This window comes from Rattus norvegicus, chromosome 14 (assembly GCF_036323735.1).
Source record: "Rattus norvegicus strain BN/NHsdMcwi chromosome 14, GRCr8, whole genome shotgun sequence".
NCBI lineage: Eukaryota > Metazoa > Chordata > Mammalia > Rodentia > Muridae > Rattus > Rattus norvegicus.
This window is the reverse complement of record NC_086032.1, coordinates 100,441,765-100,463,906: the sequence shown is the minus strand read 5'-3', so window position 1 is coordinate 100,463,906 and position 22,142 is coordinate 100,441,765. Positions and strand designations below refer to the sequence as shown.

Below are 22,142 nucleotides of genomic sequence, written 5' to 3'. Positions count from 1 at the left end.
TTAAGGTCCTTATCTTTATGGAAAACTAAAGCACGCCTTGTGCTGCTGCTCTTCTTGTCAGCCTGTGAAGGGACATATTCACTTACCTCAGCATGACTCCCTCCCCTGTTAATAGTGAATAGAGGACATCCAGAAATGAACTTTGACCTCCGCCTACCTAAAACCGAGCCAAAGAACAGTGACAAAAACTGCCAGTGAAAACAGGAGAGCTAAAGATAGAATCTCAAGTACCCACTAAGCCTTCTGAGTTCATTGGTTCTCACCAGAGTGATAGCTGCAGCAGTACAGACGTAATGTCCGGCCAACTGCTCGCCATTTTAGAGGGGTTGACCCAGCAGGTGATGAGAATGGCCTGCAAAACCAAACCCAAAGCAAACCAAATAAAACCAAAACCACACAAGAGGTTAGTGAGCTTCTAACCTCTGTTACAGCAAATGAAGTACAACATAGACGGGTGTGTGTGTGCGTGTGTGCGTGTGTGTGCGTTTGTGTGTGTGTGTGCGTGTGTGTGCATGCGTGTGTGTGTGTGTGTGTGTGTGTGTGTGTGTGTGGTGTACAGTTGATTCCAAGCATCCAGGTCAGATTGCTCACAACTGGTCTCTCTGGGCATCCCTATGCATGTGGGTGTTGGCATCCCTTCTCACATAGAAATTTTAACATAAAATTAGAATGTATTCTTTGTGTCCTTGAAAACTAAATATCAGGAAAAACCCCTCAACTCTTCTTCGCACATATCAAGTGCAGGCAGTGCCCGCCTCTTCAGACATTTAAATACCAGTGGTTGTGAGTTTTAAGAATGGCTCTTTCCTTAGTGGTGCGACCCTGGAAAAGCCAGTGAAAATCTTACTTCTCTATAAAAGGGGCGTAAAAGCACGCCTACTTCACAGAGGCGTCTCTTAACGCATGCTATGTTGTTGTTGTTATTATTATTAACTTTTTCTTTTGTTTTCCACTCCAGATTTTATTCCCCTCCCGTCCAACCTCCCATACCCCCCCCCCCCCAGCCACCCTACAAGACCTCTAAACTTCCTGGGGCCTCCAGTCTCTTGGGGGTTAGGTGCATTCTCTCTGACTGAACCCAGACCCGCCAGTCCTCTGCTGTATCTGTGTCGGGGTCCTCATCTCAGCTGGTGTATGCTGCCTGGTTGGTGATCCAGTGTCTGAGAGATCTCAGGGGTCCAGGTTAATTAAGACTGCTGGTCCTCCTAAAAGGTCACCCTCCTCCTCCTCTCTTTCCTCCAGCTTTTCCCTAATTCAACTCAGGGGTCAGCAGCTTCTGTCCATTGGTTGGGTGCACATATCTGCATCTGACTCTTTCAGCTGCTTGTCTCTTTTGGTGGGCAGTCATGATAGGTCCTTTTTTGAGAGCGCCCCATAGCTTCAGTAATACTGTCAGGCCTTGGGACCTCCCTTTGAGCTGGATCCCACTTTGGGCCTGTCTCTGGACCTTCTTTTCCTCAGGGCTTTCTCCATTTCCATCTCTGAAGTTCTTTCAGACAGAAATAATTATGGGTCAGAGTTTTAACTGTGGGATAGCAACACAAGTGTGGGATTCCTCACTTGTCTTTCGGCTGGAGGTGGGTTCTACAAGTTCCCTCTCCCCACTGTAGGGCATTTCATCTAGGGTCTCTCCCTTTGAGTCCTGAGAGTCTCTCACTCCCCAGGTCTCTGGTACATTCTGGAGGGTTCTTCCAACCTCTTACCTCCTGAGGTTGCCTGTTCCTTTCTTTCTGCTGGCCCTCAGGGCTTAAAGACGGTGCCTGGCTTGATAGATCACTGTTGACGTTAGTTGTGTTGAGAAATTCGTGGGACAAGCACTTTACTATCTGAACAGAAAACAGTTCAGGGAGTTCTGTTGTTACACGATGTCTTTAATCTGTGTGTCTCATGCTTTTGCTGGAAAGGAAAGGAAAGAGCTGTGACTGCACTGGTCACATTCTACAGCTGTTTCCTTCTGGCTGCTGGGGACAGGCTCTGGGGCTCTCTCCTGCTTGGCGTGCACTCTCGCTCTTGAGCACTTACCCACAGGCCACAGGATTTTACAAATATTCCAGGGAGCTGGGTGAGATACCTGTACAAAGCCCTGTGCATAATTGTCACTGAAAAACATAGACTGCTTGATTCAGTTGGTTGCGATGTCAACTATCTTTATATTACCGCTTTTATTAGCACAGTATTTTAGAGAATTATGCGGAAACCGAGTAGCATGGTTCAGCTTTAAGTTTAAATGGTTAATTCTGCTTTTTTAACTGTAGAAAGTTGAAGGTATTTTATCACCCTGGAGCTGAAAAACACTGAGAAATCAGGTTGTACCTGAAACATCACAGAACGTGATGGTAATTATCTGTGTGAACTTTTTTTTAATTTAAAGAAGATCCTACAAATTGCCCCAAAGCAAGTTCAATCCTATCAAAAATATTTCAGTATGTAATTATACTGGAAGCTATGAAATTGGAGCATCAGTATGAAGATCTGGGTACCTCTTTGTCCTCACCATTCAAGCTTTTAAGTCTCCTGTAGATGAAGAATAGCCTTCTAAAGGAATTCCTGAGTCACTTGGTTCCGAGTCAAGCAGATCTTTGTGAATCTTTGATTCTGTCACAGGGTGCCAGAATCTAGAAAGTCAAGAAAAGCAGTGTGCCCTAAAACAGTGGCACTTTACAGAGGTGGGATTCTGGAAGTTTTGAAGCCGGCTGCATAAGCTGCTAAGATAGCTACCTGGAGGAGCGAGCAAAGTGTCTACAGGGCTGCCCTCTCTCCTTACAAAGCACATTCAATCCGAGACGTGTGCCCACTGCATTCAAACTACGCACGTGGTGGCACAGAGCAAGTGAGCTGCCCCGTCACGGCAGTGAGAAGCCAAGCCTGGGGACAGCCACATGTCCAGTAGCCTCCACTCTCGTTGCGTGCAGCCATATCTGGGTCTGCCTCTTTGTACAAACTGAAGATTCCTTTGTGTGTGAGCGTGCGTGTGTGTGCGTGCATGCGTGTGCATGTGTGGTGGCAGTAGAAAGCCGTGTATGTTGAATTAGCTCTGTGTGCTCTGCTTTCGTCCCGATTGCTCTCATCTCGTCTGGCAGGGTGTTATGGCCCAGCACTGTAATCCTAGCTCTAGGGAGGCTTGAGGTAAGACGGGTGCCAGGGCCAACCCAGCTACTTAGTGAGTTCCAGTTAGTTTAGGCTACAATGTGAAACCCTATCTAAAATAAAATCATCTTAATCATTATATACACACACACACACACAATACACACACACACACACAGACACACACACACTGTGTCTAGGGCAATTGATAATATAGCTTTTCTCTCTATTTTTTTAATATTTAATACCATTTATAATACAAAATCTATAGGAACTCTGAAATGCATGTCAGTAGCGTCACTGTTTTTAATAGTACTAGGGTGGTGCTTTTTACCGGTACAGGACATTGAAATCCAGGCCTTGCAGGTTAAGAAAGGGTCAAGTACAGTGGCTTGTGGTTTATAGTGACAGCTCTGTGGAGACCATGTACTGCTCACTGGGGAAAACGCTAGGAAGTAACACACACTGAGCATGGCGTGATGACCCTAGGCTTGCCTTTTATTTTGACAAGTAGTTTTCACTGAAATACTTAGATTTTTTTCTGTAACCTTGCTACGGGAAAAATGATCACATTCTGTCACATACAGATACTTTTGACCAAGCGCCATTAGTGTGCAACCACCGGGCAGTTCACGGGCAGTTTGCAGTTGTAGGTAAAGCCTGTGAGGGAAGGTTCGGACTCTTTCCTAGCAGCCATTGTGCCTCTCATTCTTCTGCAAGTCAGGCCATTTGCTGAAGAGCTTCAAGGACTAAGTTTTTTAAATGTTTGTGTGTGTTTGTATGTATTTCCATATAGACATTTGTGTGGAAGTCAGAGGACAGCTTGGGAGAGCTGGTTCTTTTTTTCTGCTACGTAAGATTCCAGGACTTAAGTCTTCAGAAGAGCCCAGCACAGTTGCTCACCCTGGTGATCCTCGGGCAGGAGGGTAAAGACAGACAGACCTGGAAACTGCTGGCAGGACAGTCTAATCTCCGAGCTCCAGGTCTAGAGAGAGACCCTGTCTCTAAAACTAAGGCAAAGCTAAGATACGAATGGCTAAGGAGGACACTCGGTGTTTACCTCTGGCTTCCACCACACATGGACACGCATTTGTGCACCCATGTGCACACACATGAGCACACACATACAGTGGAGTAGAAATCATGTTAAATAAAGAGGGGAGGTGAGTGGAAGCACAGTAGGGGTAAAATAGAGCGGCTAGATCAGCTTTTCCCTGATGGGAAGGTGGTACTTGAGTCGGTGTACGGAGAGCCTGAGCACTCTCCTTCCCTGTAGCAGTGAACCAGCAGCTAAGATGGCTTTGGAGCACGATGTGCCAGTTACATCGTCGGGCTCAGGCTGTCACACCCCACGGCTATTCTCATTTGATGAGTCTATTCTGGTGCCTGAGTTGAGCCTCCTGCTTCAGCTTGCCCTGGTCTGCTTCCACAACTTCCCCAGCAGATTAACTGCAGATCCCCGGAGTGTTCAGGCTGCCAGGATAGCTCCTTGGCAGACATTGGGTTCTCTCAAGGAGAAGCCTGGTCCCTGCTAAATGACAGGAGGGACAGTTGGGCATCCTGCCCACTGCTGACCAGAATCTCTCCTGTGCTGGACTGTGTAGCTGATTTGAGGCTGCTGAGGTCTCTGAGCTGATCTTGAGGGTGGGCCTGCCTGTCTTCCCCGGGGTTTGGTGGTGTTTCCTGCCTCTGCCTTTGCACCTGGGAGGCAGGCAGTGAGCCTTGCTGCATGGCATCTCTCAGGTTGTCACTCTTCTTCCTGTCTGCACTCTCGTGTGTCCCCTGTAGCCTCTGTGACTTTATGGAGTCTTCGCCTGTTATTTTGGGTTATACGTAGGCAGCTTCTGGTCCAGAAGGCATACATTCTTAATCTGTTACAAAAAAATGTTTTTATTCCACAAGTAATAATGACTCTTTTATAGAATATCGGTTGCTGTCCACAATTCCCAGCCTCTGTTATGCGTTTTTTACTTTATCAAATATCTCTTAGCACGCTCAGCTTAGGTAGTAATTCTTGCTTTGATAACTCTAACATCCCTTTCATATTAGAATCTGTGCTGATGTTTGTTTCTTCAGACCACGGCTCTTGCCCTTAGTGTGAGCTGTCCCTTTTTTTTTCTCCTTGGTACCTGGACTGGATGTACTGGGCAACCGGAACTGCTGTGCGCACGTCTTGAGTGCTGGTGTGGAGATGTGGAGAGGGGGTGGAGTCCAGGTTGCTGGTGTGTCTGTGCCACTAAGTGGTGAGCTTCACAAATGTTTTTCAATGTGTCCCCTCCCCTAGGGAGGATGGTGTTGTTAGAACAGACTGTGAATCTGATAAAACTTTTCTAGGTAAGGTGAGATACGGTTCCTTTCTTCCTGTATTAGCACAAGGGGAATTTCTCAGATAGTTAGCACCTGGAGGTAGTGCTGAAAAGTACTCGAATGGATACTTATAAGTGGGTCCCTCTTTTAACTTGCAGATTTGACTGTACGTAGCCTCTAGCAATTCCTCAATTACAGCTGGATTTTCCTGTCTTACCCTCGATTCCCAAGGAGGTCTGTGACTTTTGGATTTACTGTCTGCTCCATCTGCATTCTCACAGGCCTTGATCTGCTTGTCTAGCTGCACAATTTTGTGGGCATTAGCTTGCCCTATGACTTAGCTTTTCATATGTATCTAAGACTTGATACTTTTCGGTTTATTTCTTTAACTTTTCACTTTTATGAAGACCCAGTAGTGATTTTGAAGTTCCTTACATGTAGAACTAGACTAGAAGTCTGATAAAAGAAAGCATGTTTAGAAATCATGGTGGACAAACCAAGAAAATACTAAATATCTTAGCAACAACAGAGCAAGCGAAAGCTTAAAAGAGCTCTGGAAATCTTTTAAAACAAAAGACCCAAATAGATACGGAGCAAAGGCACAAAAGTGAAAATGCGGATAGAGCATCCAAGTAAATTCAAAAGTCACAGATATCAAATGAGTGCTTTCTTACAACAGAGCAAGTATTTAAAAAAGAATGAAAGAAAGAAAATGGTGCTCTTATGAGCATGGTCAGTGAGACTAGCATTATATGCCCAAGGTTACAGACTGGTTTAATCTCCTTGGAAAAGCAATTTAGTGACATTTTTAAATGACCAGATTGTTTTTTATCTTTGTATGTGTGCATGTGTGTGCATGCACATACACAGGTGGAGCTTGAAGGACAGCATCAAGCATCAGCCCATGCTTCCACCTCTCAGACAGATTCCCCCTTGTCTCAGCATACACCAGACTAACCAAATGCCTGGAATTCTTCTAACTCTTCCTCCATCCCACTGTGCCGGGATTATAGATGCTGTTAGAGTTACTGTTGCTGTGATGAAACGCGTGGCCACTACTCTTTATAAAAGAAAGCACTTCCTTGGGGCTGGCTTACACTTTCAGAGATTTAATATAATATCGTTATGGTAGGAAGCATGGCATCACACAGGTAGACATGGTGCTGGAGAGGTAGCTAAGAGTCCTGTATCCAGATTGCAGGCAGTAGAGAGGGCTAGGAGGGAGCGATGACCTTGGGGCTTGGCTAGAACATTTGAAATCCAGAGCAGTGACTTACTTCCTCCAACAAGGCCACACCTCCCGATCCATGTCAAGTGACACCACCCCCATGACCAAACATTCCAATCTATGAGACTTTTGGAGACATTCTTATTCAAACCACCACAGATGCACACTGCTGTGCCTGGATTTATGTGATTCTGAGAATCTATGTGTGGCTCTTTATACCTGGGAATTAAGTGCTTTACCCCCTGAGCTATCTCTTCGGCCCTCTAATAACAATAGCAATCATCGTCATTATCATCATCCTCATCTTCCTCATTACCATCATCATCACCACCACCACCACCATCACCACCACCACCACCATCACCACCACCACCACCATCACCACCACCACCATCACCACCACCACCACCATCACCACCACCACCATCATCACCACCACCATCACCACCACCACCACCATCACCACCACCACCACCATCACCTCCACCACCATCATCATCACCACCACCACCATCACCTCCACCACCACCACCATCACCTCCACCACCACCATCACCACCACCACCATCATCATTATTATTTCTTCTTCTTCTTCTTCTTCTTCTTCTTCTTCTTCTTCTTCTTCTTCTTCTTCTTCTTCTTCTTCTTCTTCTTCTTCTTCTTCTTCCTCCTCCTCCTCCTCCTCCTCTTCCTCCTCCTCTTCCTCCTCCTCTTCCTTCTCCTCCTCCTCCTCTTCCTCCTCTTCCTCCTCTTCTTCCTTTTCCTCCTCCTCCTCTTCCTCTTCCTTTTCCTCCTCAATATTTTCTTCTGGGCCTAGAGAGATGGATTAGTAGTTAAGACCACAAGAACACTGACTATTCACTTCCAGAAGATCCAGGTTTGATTCCCAGCACCCACATGGTCACTCACAATTGTCTGTAATTTCAATTCTAGTGCATTTGATACCCTCCTGGGATCTCCACAGGCACCAGGGACACATGTGGTGCATGGACATATGTAAGGCAAAGCACCTCTACATATAACATAAATTAAACTTTTAAAAATCTCAGTTCTAAAAATCTGCCCTAAGGAAAAGAGAGTCCCAAAATATTTTGGTTATAAAAATGTGGAAGAGGGCTGGAGAGATGGCTCAGTGGTTAAGAGCACCCAACTACTCTTCCAGAGGTCCTGAGTTCAATTCCCAGCAACCACATGGTGGCTAACAACCATCTGTAAAGAGATCCGATGCCCTCTTCTGGTGTACCTGAAGACAGCTACAGTGTACTTATATATAATAAATGAATAAATCTTTAAAAAAATTAAAAAATGTGGAAGTAACTTTATCTAAAATAATCAGAAAGTTATAAAATTTATGATATAGCAATATTATATAGAATAATACATTATCTAGATATAGGCTTATTCTATAGAGTTAGAATATTAAATTGTAATAATAGGATTCTGCAAATAGTACCTATAAGAACTAGAGGAAGGTATGTTAAAACTACTATGGTTTCACTTAGGTAATAACGCTTGAATGTTTCCTTTTTACACTTTGTGCATTTACAGTTTTCTGTGGTGAGTTTTACACAATCAAAAGGTGTAATATCTGAGACATGATTACTCTCGTAGACTCCTAGAAGATGAGACACAGATATGTATGAAATGATACTGAGGTGGGGATCGGGCGTGAGGGGTAGGGGAAGTGTCCGGATTCCAGAGAGCGTTAGCAGTTAGAACCGTTTAGTTTTCTGAGTCCCTGGATCAAGAGACTGGGATAGGGCCGAGTCAGTTGGACTGTGTTGTATTTATGAAACGTGAAGTAGTCATCCTTGAGTGCTTAGACAGAGCTTAGAGATAGTTAGCTCTGTAATGGAGACCTAGGAATCAGCATCAGCATGTACTTTTCAGTTCTGGCCATAAAATCCTCAAGAACTAAGTCTTTCTGTAAACTTGAGGTGATTATATTTCTCTTCCTGCATCTGACTGAAGACTTTTAAAACTCTGCTTATTGACTTTCATAAGGTTAAGCGGGTGCATGTGGTTATCCCTGGGGACTTCTGTTTCCATTAGCATCACAGGGGAGGAGGCCAATAGACAGACACTGCAGGACACTTCTGTAGTAGACTCAACACCAGGGTCTCCTTCTTCCTTCAAATGTGGACAGCCTGCAGCTTGTTTAGACCTCTGGCTAAATACTTTGATTTGTATTTTATGACTATGTGGAGTTTCCCTTTGACAGGTGGAGGGCTTTTGGGTTTTTTTTTTAATCTTTAATCTTTTTGTACACTCCAGTCATTATCCCCCCTCCTGTTCTGCCCTCTGGCAGTTCCTCACCCCATTTCTCCTCCCCCACCTCTCCAAAAGGATATCTCCATATTCCCCCTCCCCAGCCTCAACCCCACAGGGCCTCCCCATTCCCTGGGGATCAAGTATCTAAAGAGTTAGTTGTGTCTTCTCTCAATGAGAGCAGACAGGGCAGTCCTCTTCTGTATATGTGTGGGGGGCCTCAGATAGCTCCTGTATGCCGCCTGGTTGGTGGCTCAGTGTCCAAGAGATCTCAAGGGGTCCAGGTTAGTTGAGACTGCGGTCTTCCTATGGGGTCACCCTCCTCCTCAGCTTCTTCCAGCCTTTCCCTAATTCAACCACAGGGGTCCTCAATCTCAGACCAATGGTTGGATATAAGTATCTGCTTCTGTCTCAGTCAGCTGCTTGTTGGGCCTCTCAGGAGACAGCCATGCTAGGCTCCTGTCTATAAGCACACCACAGTGTCAGTAGTAGTCTCTGGCCTTGTAGCCTCCCCTTGAGATGGGTCCCAGTTTGGGCCTGTCACTGGACCTTCTTTCCCTCAGTTTCTTCTCTGTTTTGGTCCCTGCAGTTCTTTTAGACAGGAACAATTCTGGGTCAGAGTTTTTGGCTGTGGGATGGCAACCCCATCCCTCCACTTGATGCCCTGACTTTCTACTGGAGGTGGACTCTACAAGTGAGGTGGAGGGTTTTTATTTAGACTTTTTTTAAGATGGAAAGCTAGATTTGATTTTAAAGTTGATGTGGTTGTCTGAATCAGTGCTTGCGAGTATGTATCTCACAGGGAGTTTTTTAGATGTTGATTCTTCCTTTTGACACTTTGCTACTAATGTCTCTTCCACCAGAGCATCTGAGTTGGTACTTTAGCTTACACGGTTTCTAATTACGTCTTTGTGCTTGAGAGAGCTCCTGTAGCATGTCTGCTTTAGCATTTAATTGCTCCATGAATTCCAAATTGAATTCTGTAGTGCTTCATTTTGGTCTGCTGGTGAAGCAGAGATCAGCATGGCCTGAGAAATGCTATGCTGTGCAGTTCGAGAGCCCAGCATCACAGTTTTAAAGTCAGACTTGTTGCCCTTCTAGATTAACTTCATCATTTCAGCCTGACGTTTAGAATGTCATCACAGAGCTTAATAAAAGGACGCCAGCCACCTAAGTCACTTAACTTTGAAAATATGGCATTTTTTTGTCTTGATATTGCAGGATAACAAGTAATTTTGTTTTAGAAAAAACAGCGGCTTGAGTTTTTAGGTATGAATGCCAAATACCAAACAGTTCTGTCTTTGACAGGCACACTGTGAGGTGTCCCTGCCTTGGGCTGGCAGGTTGCATTAAGAAACTGCTGTCATGTCTTCAGTGTCTACATGGTCTCCTATGACAATTTTGGTTTTCTAATGAGTAGTGAGAGTGCTTATTCAGGTAACTGAGTGCTCATTCTTTACTCTGTAAAATAATTCATGTACCCCTGAGTCAGAGGGCAAGACTGTCTAACTCAGAATTTTAAATAAAAACAGCATTAGTTCCGTCATCTTCTTAGCATGTTCTTCAGAATTCCTGTTGCCTGTCATTTTATTTCCTGGTGCCCTGACTCAGTAGGACCTAGAACTTGATAGTTCTTGAGGACAGGGGCATGAGTAGACTCCAAGTCCTGGGCAGGGAGATTCTAGAAGGGCGGATGCTGCAGGTACTGATTGACCTTTACGGTGAGGCTGAGGCCTAGCATCTAAAGCTTAATTCTCAGTGGACAGAACGCGGGCGTCATAGCACGGTGATCACAGACGGGGCCTAGAGAATAAATGCCCAGCAACCTCATTAGTTGTAGATGTGACTGTGGACAAGTAAACTTTATCGTGATGACTCCTTACCAAAACTCAAATGAAGTATTCCGCTTCTGGCAGAAGTGCAGTGTAAATAGAGAGAGATACTTTGAGCTCTTGGAAACTAGCAAAAAACTGGAATAATATGACAGAAATTTTAAGGCTAGTTCTGAAATGACCTTAATGACTCAATCATAAGGCAACACCAATAGCTGAAACAGGTGGTCTAGAAGCGCTGCTCCTCAGGCGATCGATCGCACAGAGGGTTCCATCTCCAGGAACTGAGGCTTACCGCTTTTACCTCTGTGTAGAGATTCAGGAATGGTGCAGAGTAGTCCACAGATAGAACTCTAGCCAAGACTGCAGAATCAGGACAAGCATTAAGTGAGTGACGTGCCACATACATGACAAAGTGAAGATGTGTGCATGGAGGACTCACGCCGCCTCACAGCGACACGGAGCAGGAAGGACGTGGCCGTGACGGAGCGTAAACTCATTCGCCCTCTTTTCCTGAAACATAACTTGTCGCGGTAAAAATAAGAAAGCGGCGGAACCAAGTCCCAAAAGTGCGTGGACGGTTTTTATTGAAACTATTAAACCTGTGGCTCCTTGGTTAGTAGGTTGAGATCCTCACAACACTGAGTTTCATTACTCTAAAATAAGGTTTTCCTCTACATACTTACTCCAGTCTCGAAAGTTTCAGTGTACGTCACTTTATACAGGGATTGTCCATCTTCTTCTAGATTTAATCCTCTGCACTTTCTGTGGTCAGTATAAACCATGCACTCTTTAGCACTTGTGGATGAACAATTTCCTGCATACAGAAAGGCAATGTGGCTAGGTATTACATCTATGAAATCTTTATAATACTCTTTATTAATGTCATAGAATACATTTCCTTTGGGGTTTCTATTTTATCCTAACTTCTTTTTTTTTTTTTCCTTTTCTTTTTTTCGGAGCTGGGGACCGAACCCAGGGCCTTGTGCTTGCTAGGCAAGCGCTCTACCACTGAGCTAAATCCCTAACCCCTTATCCTAACTTCTTAAAAACCAGTTTTATATTTCATTTTTCCAAACTACAATTTTTTTCTTGATGATCTCTTGAACTGTCAGAGTAACATTCTTGATTATATAAACGAAGAAGCCATTTGTGCATTATTCTGGTAAATGAAGGGACCATTTATGTGTCTCTCTCAATCTTGAAAAGGAGAGCTTTGGCCTTTAATCTATATCATATTCCCTGTATATCTCCTCTTTGTAAATATGACCCTCTGTAAAATGAAGTTTCCTTTAGGTTACTAGCTTGCTTTGGGGTTTTAATTTTGTTCATACAGACGAGTACCATTTTTAGGCTTCTGTCTTTCACAATAACTTTTTATTACCCTTTCCGTGTTCATCTCTAAAAGTGTATACGTTTATATGTTCAGTCACATTCAACACTCATCTGCCCCATTTCTCTTTCGTTCCTAAACAATTCTTTCTAGAAGCTATGCCATTAACCTTCCCTCATAACAGGTTTTCAGCTCTGCTGACCCTTATGAGGTCACCTACCCTACTGCTTTCTACTTATTTGTAACATTTTCATCTTACTTCCTTTGAGCTTATTCTATCTAAACTCCTGGATTTTGATCAGCTTTTACTTTGCCTATCTACAAAATATTCACAGAGGTGGAGGGAGGAGATGGTGGTCTGTGGCTGGCTGAGAACCAGCTGCCTTAGTTTACGGTGTGAGGAAGTGGGACGCAGACCTCTGTTCGTTTATTTCGTAAAAGCGCTCTCAGTTTGGTTTTCTGTTGAGCAGAACGCAGGAGATTTTGTTTCAGTGCTGCGGCAGGGTCTGTTTGGCCCGTAGGATACTGTGTTGTCTGTTGCTTCAGACCTGCCCATTGCCGAGGTCTTAAGCAGAAAAGCTTTTCTATATGACATTTGCTTTAAAAATAATGACACTGACAGAACGTTAATCATAAAAACTCTATAGCTTAAAAGCAGTATCTTCAAACGCAGCTTTTAGAATTATGGAATTTCTAAGCTATGTTAATTTCATACTTTATTACAAAATTAAATTGTTATATTAGGGATCAGTGTCATGCTTTTGTGACAGAGAACAAGCATTGGAAGTAATAAGTGACAGTTTGTGTGTCGTGCTTTTCAGCCGGGACTGCACAGTCTGTATTATATGTAGAAGTTGTTAGCTATTCTCAAGGTACAATAAGAGATTATTGTTCATATCAGTGTAATAAATTGATATTCTCCAACTGTACTTTTTCATTTTGCACATTGTCAGAACCTTGGACCTTAATCTTATCCTTTGATTGACAGCAGCGACCAGGGAGAGAACACTTGTATTGTTAGGGATAGTCACATCTGTTCAACCTGATTCGGTTGAGGACATTTGCATATTCTTAAGTATTTCTTCCGAGAGGGCTTAACTTCTCAAGTGCTTGATGCATTTTTGAAATTCATTCATAAGGTATGTGCATGCACTAATAGTTCCATACAATATTGCGGTGCATAATCTGACAGATAAGACCGCGTTGGGCATAGGTGTCCCTTGGGTGACATTACACTTTACTTAGTTGTTAGGTGGAAATGTTAGGTTTGGAAAAGGTCTTGTAATGCTTCGATTCAAGCAGAGTAGCCTTACCTTAGGCAAATTCACCTCTCACAGTGTGAGTCAAGATTTATTGAACAGTAATACAAAGGTATCTGTGATAAAATTTCTTGCCATGGTTGGAAAATTGAGTAATTTTGTAAGAAATAATTATAAAACATGAATGGCTTTGTTTAGTAACTTCTTATTATATAGAGACCATTACTGAGGCTGAAGTTTCTTGACTTGCTCAAGATCACATGGCTTAGACATGGAGCCTTAAAATTGCTTTCAATTCCAAGATCAGTGAACCTAAAAGAAAACATGGGTAGTACATGTATGACTTTAGTTCACATTACACAAACTAGCCTGTGTCTGAGTTTCCTCTTGCCAGTAAAACACAACAAAAGGTTATTCTACGTGCTTTCATATGTCTCCAGAATTTATATGGAATCCTACATGTGGTTAGTGCCCAGTTATACACTGCCCTGTTCTCATCAACCCCCTAAGCCCTTACTGTATAGAAAGCAGTCGTGAAACATGAGGCATTGTTAATGAAATATTAAGCACTTCTGATTATAAACAGGCTTCTTTCGGTATAGAAATGAATGGGCACTAGCTGTTTTAAAGAACGTTTTTAGATATGCTGGGATCAGCAAGCAGCGTTGCCATGGGCATGAGATCCGAGAAACACTTTCTTCATTGATATATATATAATCCAAGGAAAGGAGGGAGAATCATGGACTGAAAAGCAGAAAAGGTCCTAGGAAAAATTATATGTTTAACAGGAAAATACCATTTGATTACATTAATTTAATCAAAGAGGAAAAAAAGCAGTTAAAGACTACTTGCGGTGCCTTGCCTGTGATAGATCTTTTTCTCACACTCATCTTGGAGCCATTCCCAGTTTTCCCGAGGCAATGGTCTCATAGCTGTGAGGCTGTCTGGGCCTCACAGAGCCCAGGGAGCTGTGAACTCTGGGTTCTTTTACCTCTACCTACCCCAGCGCTGGGTCACAGGCGTGAGCTCCGCGTGTTCTTCACTGGTTTCCGCCTCACATTTCCCTCGAGAGTGGATATTTTTGCCTGGACCGTCTTTCTGTTTTATTTATCTTTATCTGTTTTACTTAGATTTAAAAGCTGTAATAAAAGCTCATCACAATTTTATTATTGCATTACAAGAATTCTTTAGCAAAAGCAGTTCGTATTTCTTTTTTTATTGGCTATAAAATAATTCTAAGCTACATAATTTTTTTTTAATCTTTCAGGAATCCCCTTCTGGTCGGAGGAAAGCTCTTGCCACCAGCAACATTAATATGAAGCAGTATGCAAGCCCCATGCCAACCCAGACCGACGTCAAGTTAAAGCTGAAGCCGCTGTCTAAGAAAGTCGTGTCTGCCACCCTCCAGTTCTCTTTGTCCTGTATCTTCCTTCGGGAAGGAAAAGCAACGTAAGGGACTCCATTCACACTGTTTGTAAACGGGCTTGGGCGGCAGCCTGCAGCCTACCAGTCTCTCTCAGTCTCTGTTCTGTCTTCAGAGGATGAATACACTTAGTTTAAAATCCCATCTAGATTCCCTAGATCGACAGTAACATAAAAGTGATTGCAGCTAGTTTCAGTTGTTTGAATTAGATGTTATAGGGCATTGTGTTTGCTTTATGGTTTTTATTGTCTTCATGATAGCAACCGTCCTCTAAAAGTGCAGACAGTTCGATTCTTAGAGCAACCGAGACGTGGAACAAATACAAAAGGAAACGTTTTCAGGACACTGAGGTTGAAAGAGCTGTGGGAATTAAGCCAATCTCTCTCTAGCGTGTAGCCCACCCTTCAGAAATTCCTTAGGAAGGGCGTAAAGGGACAATCCATGTAACTATTATCCTTTCAGAGTCAGTCTGAGCAGGACCTAGTGATGTGCACCTGCTGTCACAGCCCTCAAGGCAAAACCATTTGAGAGCGGCCTGGGCACCACTGGCTGCCATTTGTGTCTCTGTTGCTGTGGTACAGCACTGGCCCAAAGCAGCATTCAGGAGGAAGGGATAGATAAGACCACAGGCTACAGGCTGTCATTCAAGTGAAGCCAGGCATGGACTCAAGGCAAGGGTTGAAGCAGAAGCAAGTCATGGAGGAATAGAGCTCCTGGATTTGCTCTTCTTGACTTTCTCAGCCTTCTTTCTATCTCTCCTTTTTCTTATTATTAACTCTTTTATTTATTTACATTTCAAATGTTGTCCTCCTTCCTGGTCCCGCCTCCACAAGCTCCCCACTAACGCCTCCCCACTCCCCTTCACCTCTCAGAGGGTGCTCTCTCACCCTCCCACTCACTCCCACCTCACCCCTCTAGCATCCCCTTTTCCTGGGGTGTCAAGCCTCCATGGGACCAAGCACCTCCCCTTACACTGAGGCCAGACAAGGCAGTCCTCTGCTACATAGGTAGTGGTGGCCACAGACTAGCCCATGTATGTTCTCTGGTTGCTGACTTAGTTCCTGGGAGCTCCGAGGGGTCTGGTCGGTTGATATTGTTGTTGTTCTTCCTGTGGGGTTGCAAACCTCTTCAACTCCTTCTTAGTGCAGTGGTTGACTGTGAGTCTGTGTGCGTCTGTCTCAGTCAGGTGCTGGTAGAGCCTCTCAGCCTACTTTCTTATAGAACCCGGACCCACTTGCCTGGAGCCCCCTTCCTCCCTCCCAGGAGCTGGGCTCCCATATCAATCATTAATAAAGACAGTGCCCCACAGACATGCCTACTGGCCAGTCCGATGGAGACAATTCATCAGAAGAGGTCTCTTCTTTTCAAGTAACCAGCACAGAGCCTTTTCAAAAGGCAAGAGGTCTCACCTCTGAAGTGCAGAGTCAGCACTCATTGAAGATAACCAGGTCAGGAATAAGTCCATGTGATCCCTGCAGTGCAATGGTCTACTTGGAGGAGGAGGAGAGGGCCGGCATAAATGGAAATGCTATGCCGAGAATTCCCCAGTAAAGATAACACAGGAAGACAGCCCAGGCTGAACCACAGTTGTGCACATACTTAGCCCAGGAGAAAGTGGTTGTTGTAATAAATCACATCTGTTTGGCTGATAAGGCTGGTTTCTGTGTCTCACTCAAAGTGAGACATTTGACGCCTGTCCCCAAGGCAGTGAGTGAGGTGGTGGATGGCAACAGTTAGCTGAGGGAGGCTATGTTCCTAGTGAGTGTGATTGGCCGGGTGGTTGAGGGTGGACACACCTTAGGCTTTCTGCTCAACTGTAAACATTGGGGGGAAACAGAAAGCTCTTACCCTGAAGTGTAAGCGGAAGGAAGGAAAGGAAACGGAAGAAGAGAGTGAGGAAACCGAGACCCTCTGAGGGTAGCAGTCCCCCCACTGACAGAAGCAGTCAGCGCATGGCACCACTCAAAGCTGTCTGGGTAAGAAACAGTTGATGTAGACCAAGAGGCTCAGTTTAATACGGGAGGAATTCTTCGAGCGCTCCCTTGATCTCTCCTTCCTCGTTTCCTTCCCATCCCCAGGTCTGTATTAATATCATCATCATCATTATTTGGTTTTATTTTCTTTTCTTTTCTAAGAATAGGGTCTAGTGGTTTGGCTCTGGCTGGCCTGGAACTTGCTATGTGGACCTCACTGTTTTGAGCCTGTTACGTGCTCTCCCTTCTGTTACCTCCCAGAGGTTAAGATTACAGCTGCCGTAGCTTGGCTGGCCCTGCTGTCCATACTGACAGCTGGGATTGGAAGTTACTCGTACATGAAGTGATACAACTTTCCTTATTCATGTAGACTATCTTGAAACTTGTTTAAAAAGAGGGAAATAATTTTGTTAGCTCAGCCCATGTGAAATAAGATGTGAAGAATTTCTATAATTGGCTTAGTTTGCAAAGTTATGTCTTATGTAGAAAATCAAATTAATAAAGATTATAAAAGAACAGTATTTTAATTTATTTTTTCTGTTTGAATTTAAAGGGAGTATACAAAACTAAAAGTTTGTGCAACATTAAAATGTTTTGTTGAGTGAGATTTAAGGTAAAAGTAATAGATCAGGTAAACTGAAGTGATTTGTCTTAAGATATCTAATACAAGCTTAATAAGCCTATATTTTTAAATATTTTGAGATAAAAATTCATATCGTATCACATACATGCCATATAACTTATGGTTAGATGAGGGTTTCCTCTGTGCTTCTTACAAAGACCAGAGTCGGCTTCAGAAGGTCTGTTTGAGCCTTAGCTTCCCTTTAAGGCCTGTGGCTCACGGGGAACTCGCGCATGGCAGTAAGCGTGGTTTGTGGCACTTACCACTCGACTCCCTCCAGCCCACAGATGCAAATTAGATTTCAATTAGGAATTTCTGTTCCAATTCCTTTTGTAAGTTAAGTGGGGTTTTTTGTTTGGTTGGTTGGGGTTTTTTTTGTTGTTGTTGTTCTTTTTTGTTTTTTTTTTTTTTGCTTTTTAAAATGTCTTTTATTCTCTCATGCATGTGATTGACATGTCTGTGCACCATGCACATGCGTCATACCTGCAGAGGTCAGAAGAGGGCGTTGGCTCCTTTGGAGCTGTAGTTTCAGGTGGTTGTGAGCTGCCATGTGGGTGCTGGAAATTGACCCCGAGTTGTCTGAAGAGCAGCCAGCGCTCTTAACCTCTGAGCCATCTGTCCAGCTCCAAGCTTTATTCTAAAGTTGAGATTTATCTAACTTGTGGACTGTAGGGTTTTGTATCTAGACTCAATGCTCAAGAAACTGGACTTGAATTCTCTGCAGAAACCATTTGTCTTCTGTAGTACCTGCTAAACTCTTACCAGTTAGAGTTAGTCCTGATGCTTCTTAGTACTGAACATGCCATTCAGAAAGTTATGGGGTGTTTAAAATTCGTAGTTTTAAAATATTCTTATATAACAGAAAGGAAGACTGTTAATACTATTTATTGTATATGTTATCCAAAATGCTTGGTTATGGGAGTTTTCAGATTTCAGGTTTTCCCAGGTTTTGGGGTCTTTTCATGTACATGAGGGTATCTTAGCGATGGGACCCAAGTCTAAGCACAGTGACATTTACATTTCATGTGTACCTTACGTATGTGGCCTAAAGAGTTTCTCCAGTGTTTGTAGCACACCTGAGCTTTGCCTGTAGCCTGTCATGTGTCATGTATGAAGTTTTTCATGGGTGACACCTCATTCATATGGAAGGCTGGGGTTTCAGAGTGCTTTAGATTTTGGAGTGTTTTAAATTTAAGATTTTCAGATTAGGAATGTTAAGCATGAATTTTCTAATTATTTTTTAAGAAATGTCATCTAATAAGCTGTGTATTACTTTTTGACTAATTTCATATAGGGATGAAGATATGCAGAGCTTGGCTAGTTTGATGAGTATGAAGCAGGCTGACATTGGCAATTTAGATGATTTCGAAGAAGATAATGAGGATGACGACGAGAACCGAGTGAACCAAGAGGAGAAGGCAGCAAAAATTACAGGTGGGCTGCGTTAGCCCTGAACCAGGCATGGGCACCATTAACCCTGAACCAGGTGTGGGCCATGGTGGCCCTGAACCAGGTATGGGCCACCTTAGCCCTGAACCAGATGTGGGCTGCAGTGGCCCTGAACCAGATGTGGGCTGAGTTAGCACTGAACCTTATCTTTATTTTCTAATTTGTGACTCAATTTTGATTTCATTTTTAACTCCAGTGAATTTAAGAGAATATGCATACTTCTAATCAAATTCAAATGAGATTTAGCGTTCCTTCTGTTTGAGTTTTCAAAAAAGTTTTTTACTGAATGCTTTTCTTTACAGTTAAAACAGATGATGTATCTGTTAATTTTTCAGAAATTAACCTATTTATATTCTTACTTTTTATGTAGTTAATCTATTAAAGATAGAAGACTTACATCCTCAAGTATTTAGTCAAAAAACACCAAAAAACAAAAAACAAAACAAACAAACAAACAAACAAACCCCAGTTTGTACAGTTTGTAACCTCATCCTAACCTGTCTCCTTTTGCTCCATTTTATACGTCCTTCCTTGAAATCTTGTCCACTGTTGGTATTGTAACCTGTGTTTCGTACGCTTGTTAACCCATCTCCGTTACTTTAAGCACATCTCTCATAGATATTATTGATTAATCTAGTTCTATAACACTTGCTTTTTACTAGCTATTTGCAGGGCTGGGGCAATGGCTCCATCAGTCAGGTGCCCGACACACAACAATAACAACCTGGGCTTATTCCCCAGAAGTGCAGAGCTCATGTCTGTAATCCCAGTGCTGAGGAGACGGGCATCTGAGGGGCTGACCTTGCCAGAGGAGCAGGCTCCAGGTGCAGCTGGAGCTGAGAAAGCAGCAGACTGGGACCTCTGCTTCCTGTACACACCTGCACTGCGCATGTACATGAGCCACCTTCGTGCTCACACACGTATGTGCGTGCACACACAGCTGTGAGAGCACGTCCGTCCCGTGAGCTGGCGTACTGAGCTTCACCAGCTGTTTCCAGGCCTTCTCCTGTTATTTTCCCTTCTATCATTTTGCCACTCTAATTTTTAATTTTTAAAAATACTCTTAGTGTGTGGGTGTCTTGCCTGCATGTACGTCTGAGCACCACATGCATGCCTGTACTTGCAGAGGCCGAAAGAGGGTGTCGGAGTCACTGGAACTAGTGTAGAGACAGTTGGGGTCATCGTGTGGGTGCTGGGAATTGAAGCCTCATCGTCGTCTGCAGGAGCAGCCGGCGCTCTTAACTGCTGAGCTCTCTTTCACTTTAAGCATTTTTTCCCCCTAGAGTAATTTGAAAAATGTTTTGTTTCCATTTTAGAATAGACTTTAAAATGAATTAACCAGACAGGTAAATGAATGAACCTGTAGACTCTAGTATTAAAATTAAAACAGGCGTCTAGAATTGTACTAATAAAAATTAAAGTAAGTTAAAAACAAATCAAAATAAGACAAAACAGAGAAAAAAGTCAAAGAAAAAACACAAAACCACATAGATGCGAAATCCCATAAAAACAATCAGAAACAATAATATTTAAGCAAAAGATGTGTAGGGGGGAAAAGCTCAGAGACAAAGCATTGTAACACATACACATATCTCTAGTTGGGGTCACTTTGTGTTGACAGGCACGATTTGTATCCCCAGTGAGACACCATCAGAGAAACTATTTGTTTCCTTTGGAACCAATCAGTTGGAGATAGCTTTGGGACAAGAATGGGGGCATATGTCCACTTCCCTCACAGCACTTGGATTCCATCTGGCTTAGACTTGTGCAGACTTTGTGCATACTCTGCTGCCACAATTTCTGAATTTATCTGCATCAGTCCATCCTACGGTGTCTTGAAAGCTATGTTTCTTTGCTGTCTTCCATCCCCACTGGCTTTCACAATCTTCCCAACTCCTCTTCTGTATGTAGAGTTCTCTGGGCTGCGAGATGAAGGATTCGATGAGACATCCCATTTAGGACAGGATTCCAAAGTATCTTGACAGACAGTGAGCACGTTTTCTCATTGTGGTCTCTATTTGTTCCCATCTACCACAGGAAGAAGCTTTGACAATAGCTGAGCAGGGTAGTGACCTGTGAGTCTAGCAGAAAGTTGTGAGCAGTCATTTTCTTGCTATGTTTTTTAAGCAAGTGTAGCATTTGGTTTTCCCCCAGGTCCACAGCCTATCTTGTTCTTTGGCTGCCCAGGCAATGTTGGATGGGTTTCATCTCGTGGAGTGGACCTTAATTGGAATTAGGTAGTGATTGGTTACTCACACAACTTTTGTGCTACTGCGGCAGGTCACCATTGGAGATCCGAGGGTTTGACTTTCTCCTCTGTTCTGTACAGAGCACTGCACCGTGCCCCGTGCACATCAATCCATAGGGGTGAAGGCTCTACATAGGCACCAGCTTGACTTTCTAAATCCAGGGAGTTCCGAGGTTTTCTCCAGCTCTAGGGCCTTACGTTCAGACTGGAGAGCAACCACTAGCCTTGCGGTCATCGGTCATCGGTCATCGGGGTTGTCTGAGGCTGGGAAACCTGGTGTGCATGCAGTGGACGTTGCTCCTCCTCTTCCCACCGTTCTCTCTTACTCTCTCCTGCTCCGCTGAACTTTCCTTTCCAAAAGGCCCCTTGTGTGAGTGGGGCTTGGAGGTTGTTTCCTGAGCAAGGGAAACCCGTGGCTTGGGGACAGGAATATGACAGATTCCTCTGTCAGAAGTGCACAGCTGGTGACGCTCCTACATCCTATGCTGTAGGCTTCTGTTGCGTTTGTTTGAGCCTCTGCTTTACTGTACAGAAGCCTTTACATTTCCAATGCTTCCTGTTGGCTGTTGGCCTCCGCCTGCGAGCCTGTGACGCTCTACCCTGAAGCCTTTACTGTTGCCTACTCTCGAGCCTCTTCTACTTCCCTAACAGCACTTCTGTGTGTCAGAACCTCCATTCAAGCCCTCCATGTGTCGGAGTTGATTTTTGTGAATGGTGAGAGGTGGGACTCTAGTCTCATTCTTCTACATGCGGATATTTTGTTTTTCCAACGCCACATATGCGTTGAGGGGGCTGATTTTTTTTTCTCCATGTGGTTTTGTTAAAAACCAGCTAGCTATATGTGTGTGAGTTTATATCTTGGTCCTAATTCTATTCCCTTGATCTTCACATCTGCTTCTGTGCCAGTACCATATTGCTTTTTAAAATTATTATTGCTATGGCTCTGTAGTAAAAGAAAAATGAAATAAAACATTGGAAATCTGGTATGTTGATGCTTCTAGTGTTATTGTTTAGAATTGCTTTGACTATCAAAGGTTCTTTATGTTTACATGCTAATTATTAAGTTTTAGTGCATGACTGTCTGTCTGTCTGTCTGTATGTATGTCTGTATGT

The 22,142-nt window shown here is 43.6% G+C and overlaps 1 protein-coding gene across 21 annotated transcripts in view; it reads left to right on the top strand.

Annotated features, from left to right (window-relative positions):
* Positions 1-22,142, top strand: part of Ehbp1 (EH domain binding protein 1) — a 287,180-nt gene that overhangs the window by 117,858 nt on the left and 147,180 nt on the right. For all 21 annotated transcript variants that reach the window (NM_001305130.1, XM_063273264.1, XM_063273263.1 and 18 more), the window contains exons 6-7: positions 14,582-14,763; positions 18,627-18,766. In NM_001305130.1, coding sequence (NP_001292059.1) covers positions 14,582-14,763; positions 18,627-18,766 — 322 coding nt within the window. The remainder of the gene's footprint in view (positions 1-14,581; positions 14,764-18,626; positions 18,767-22,142) is intronic.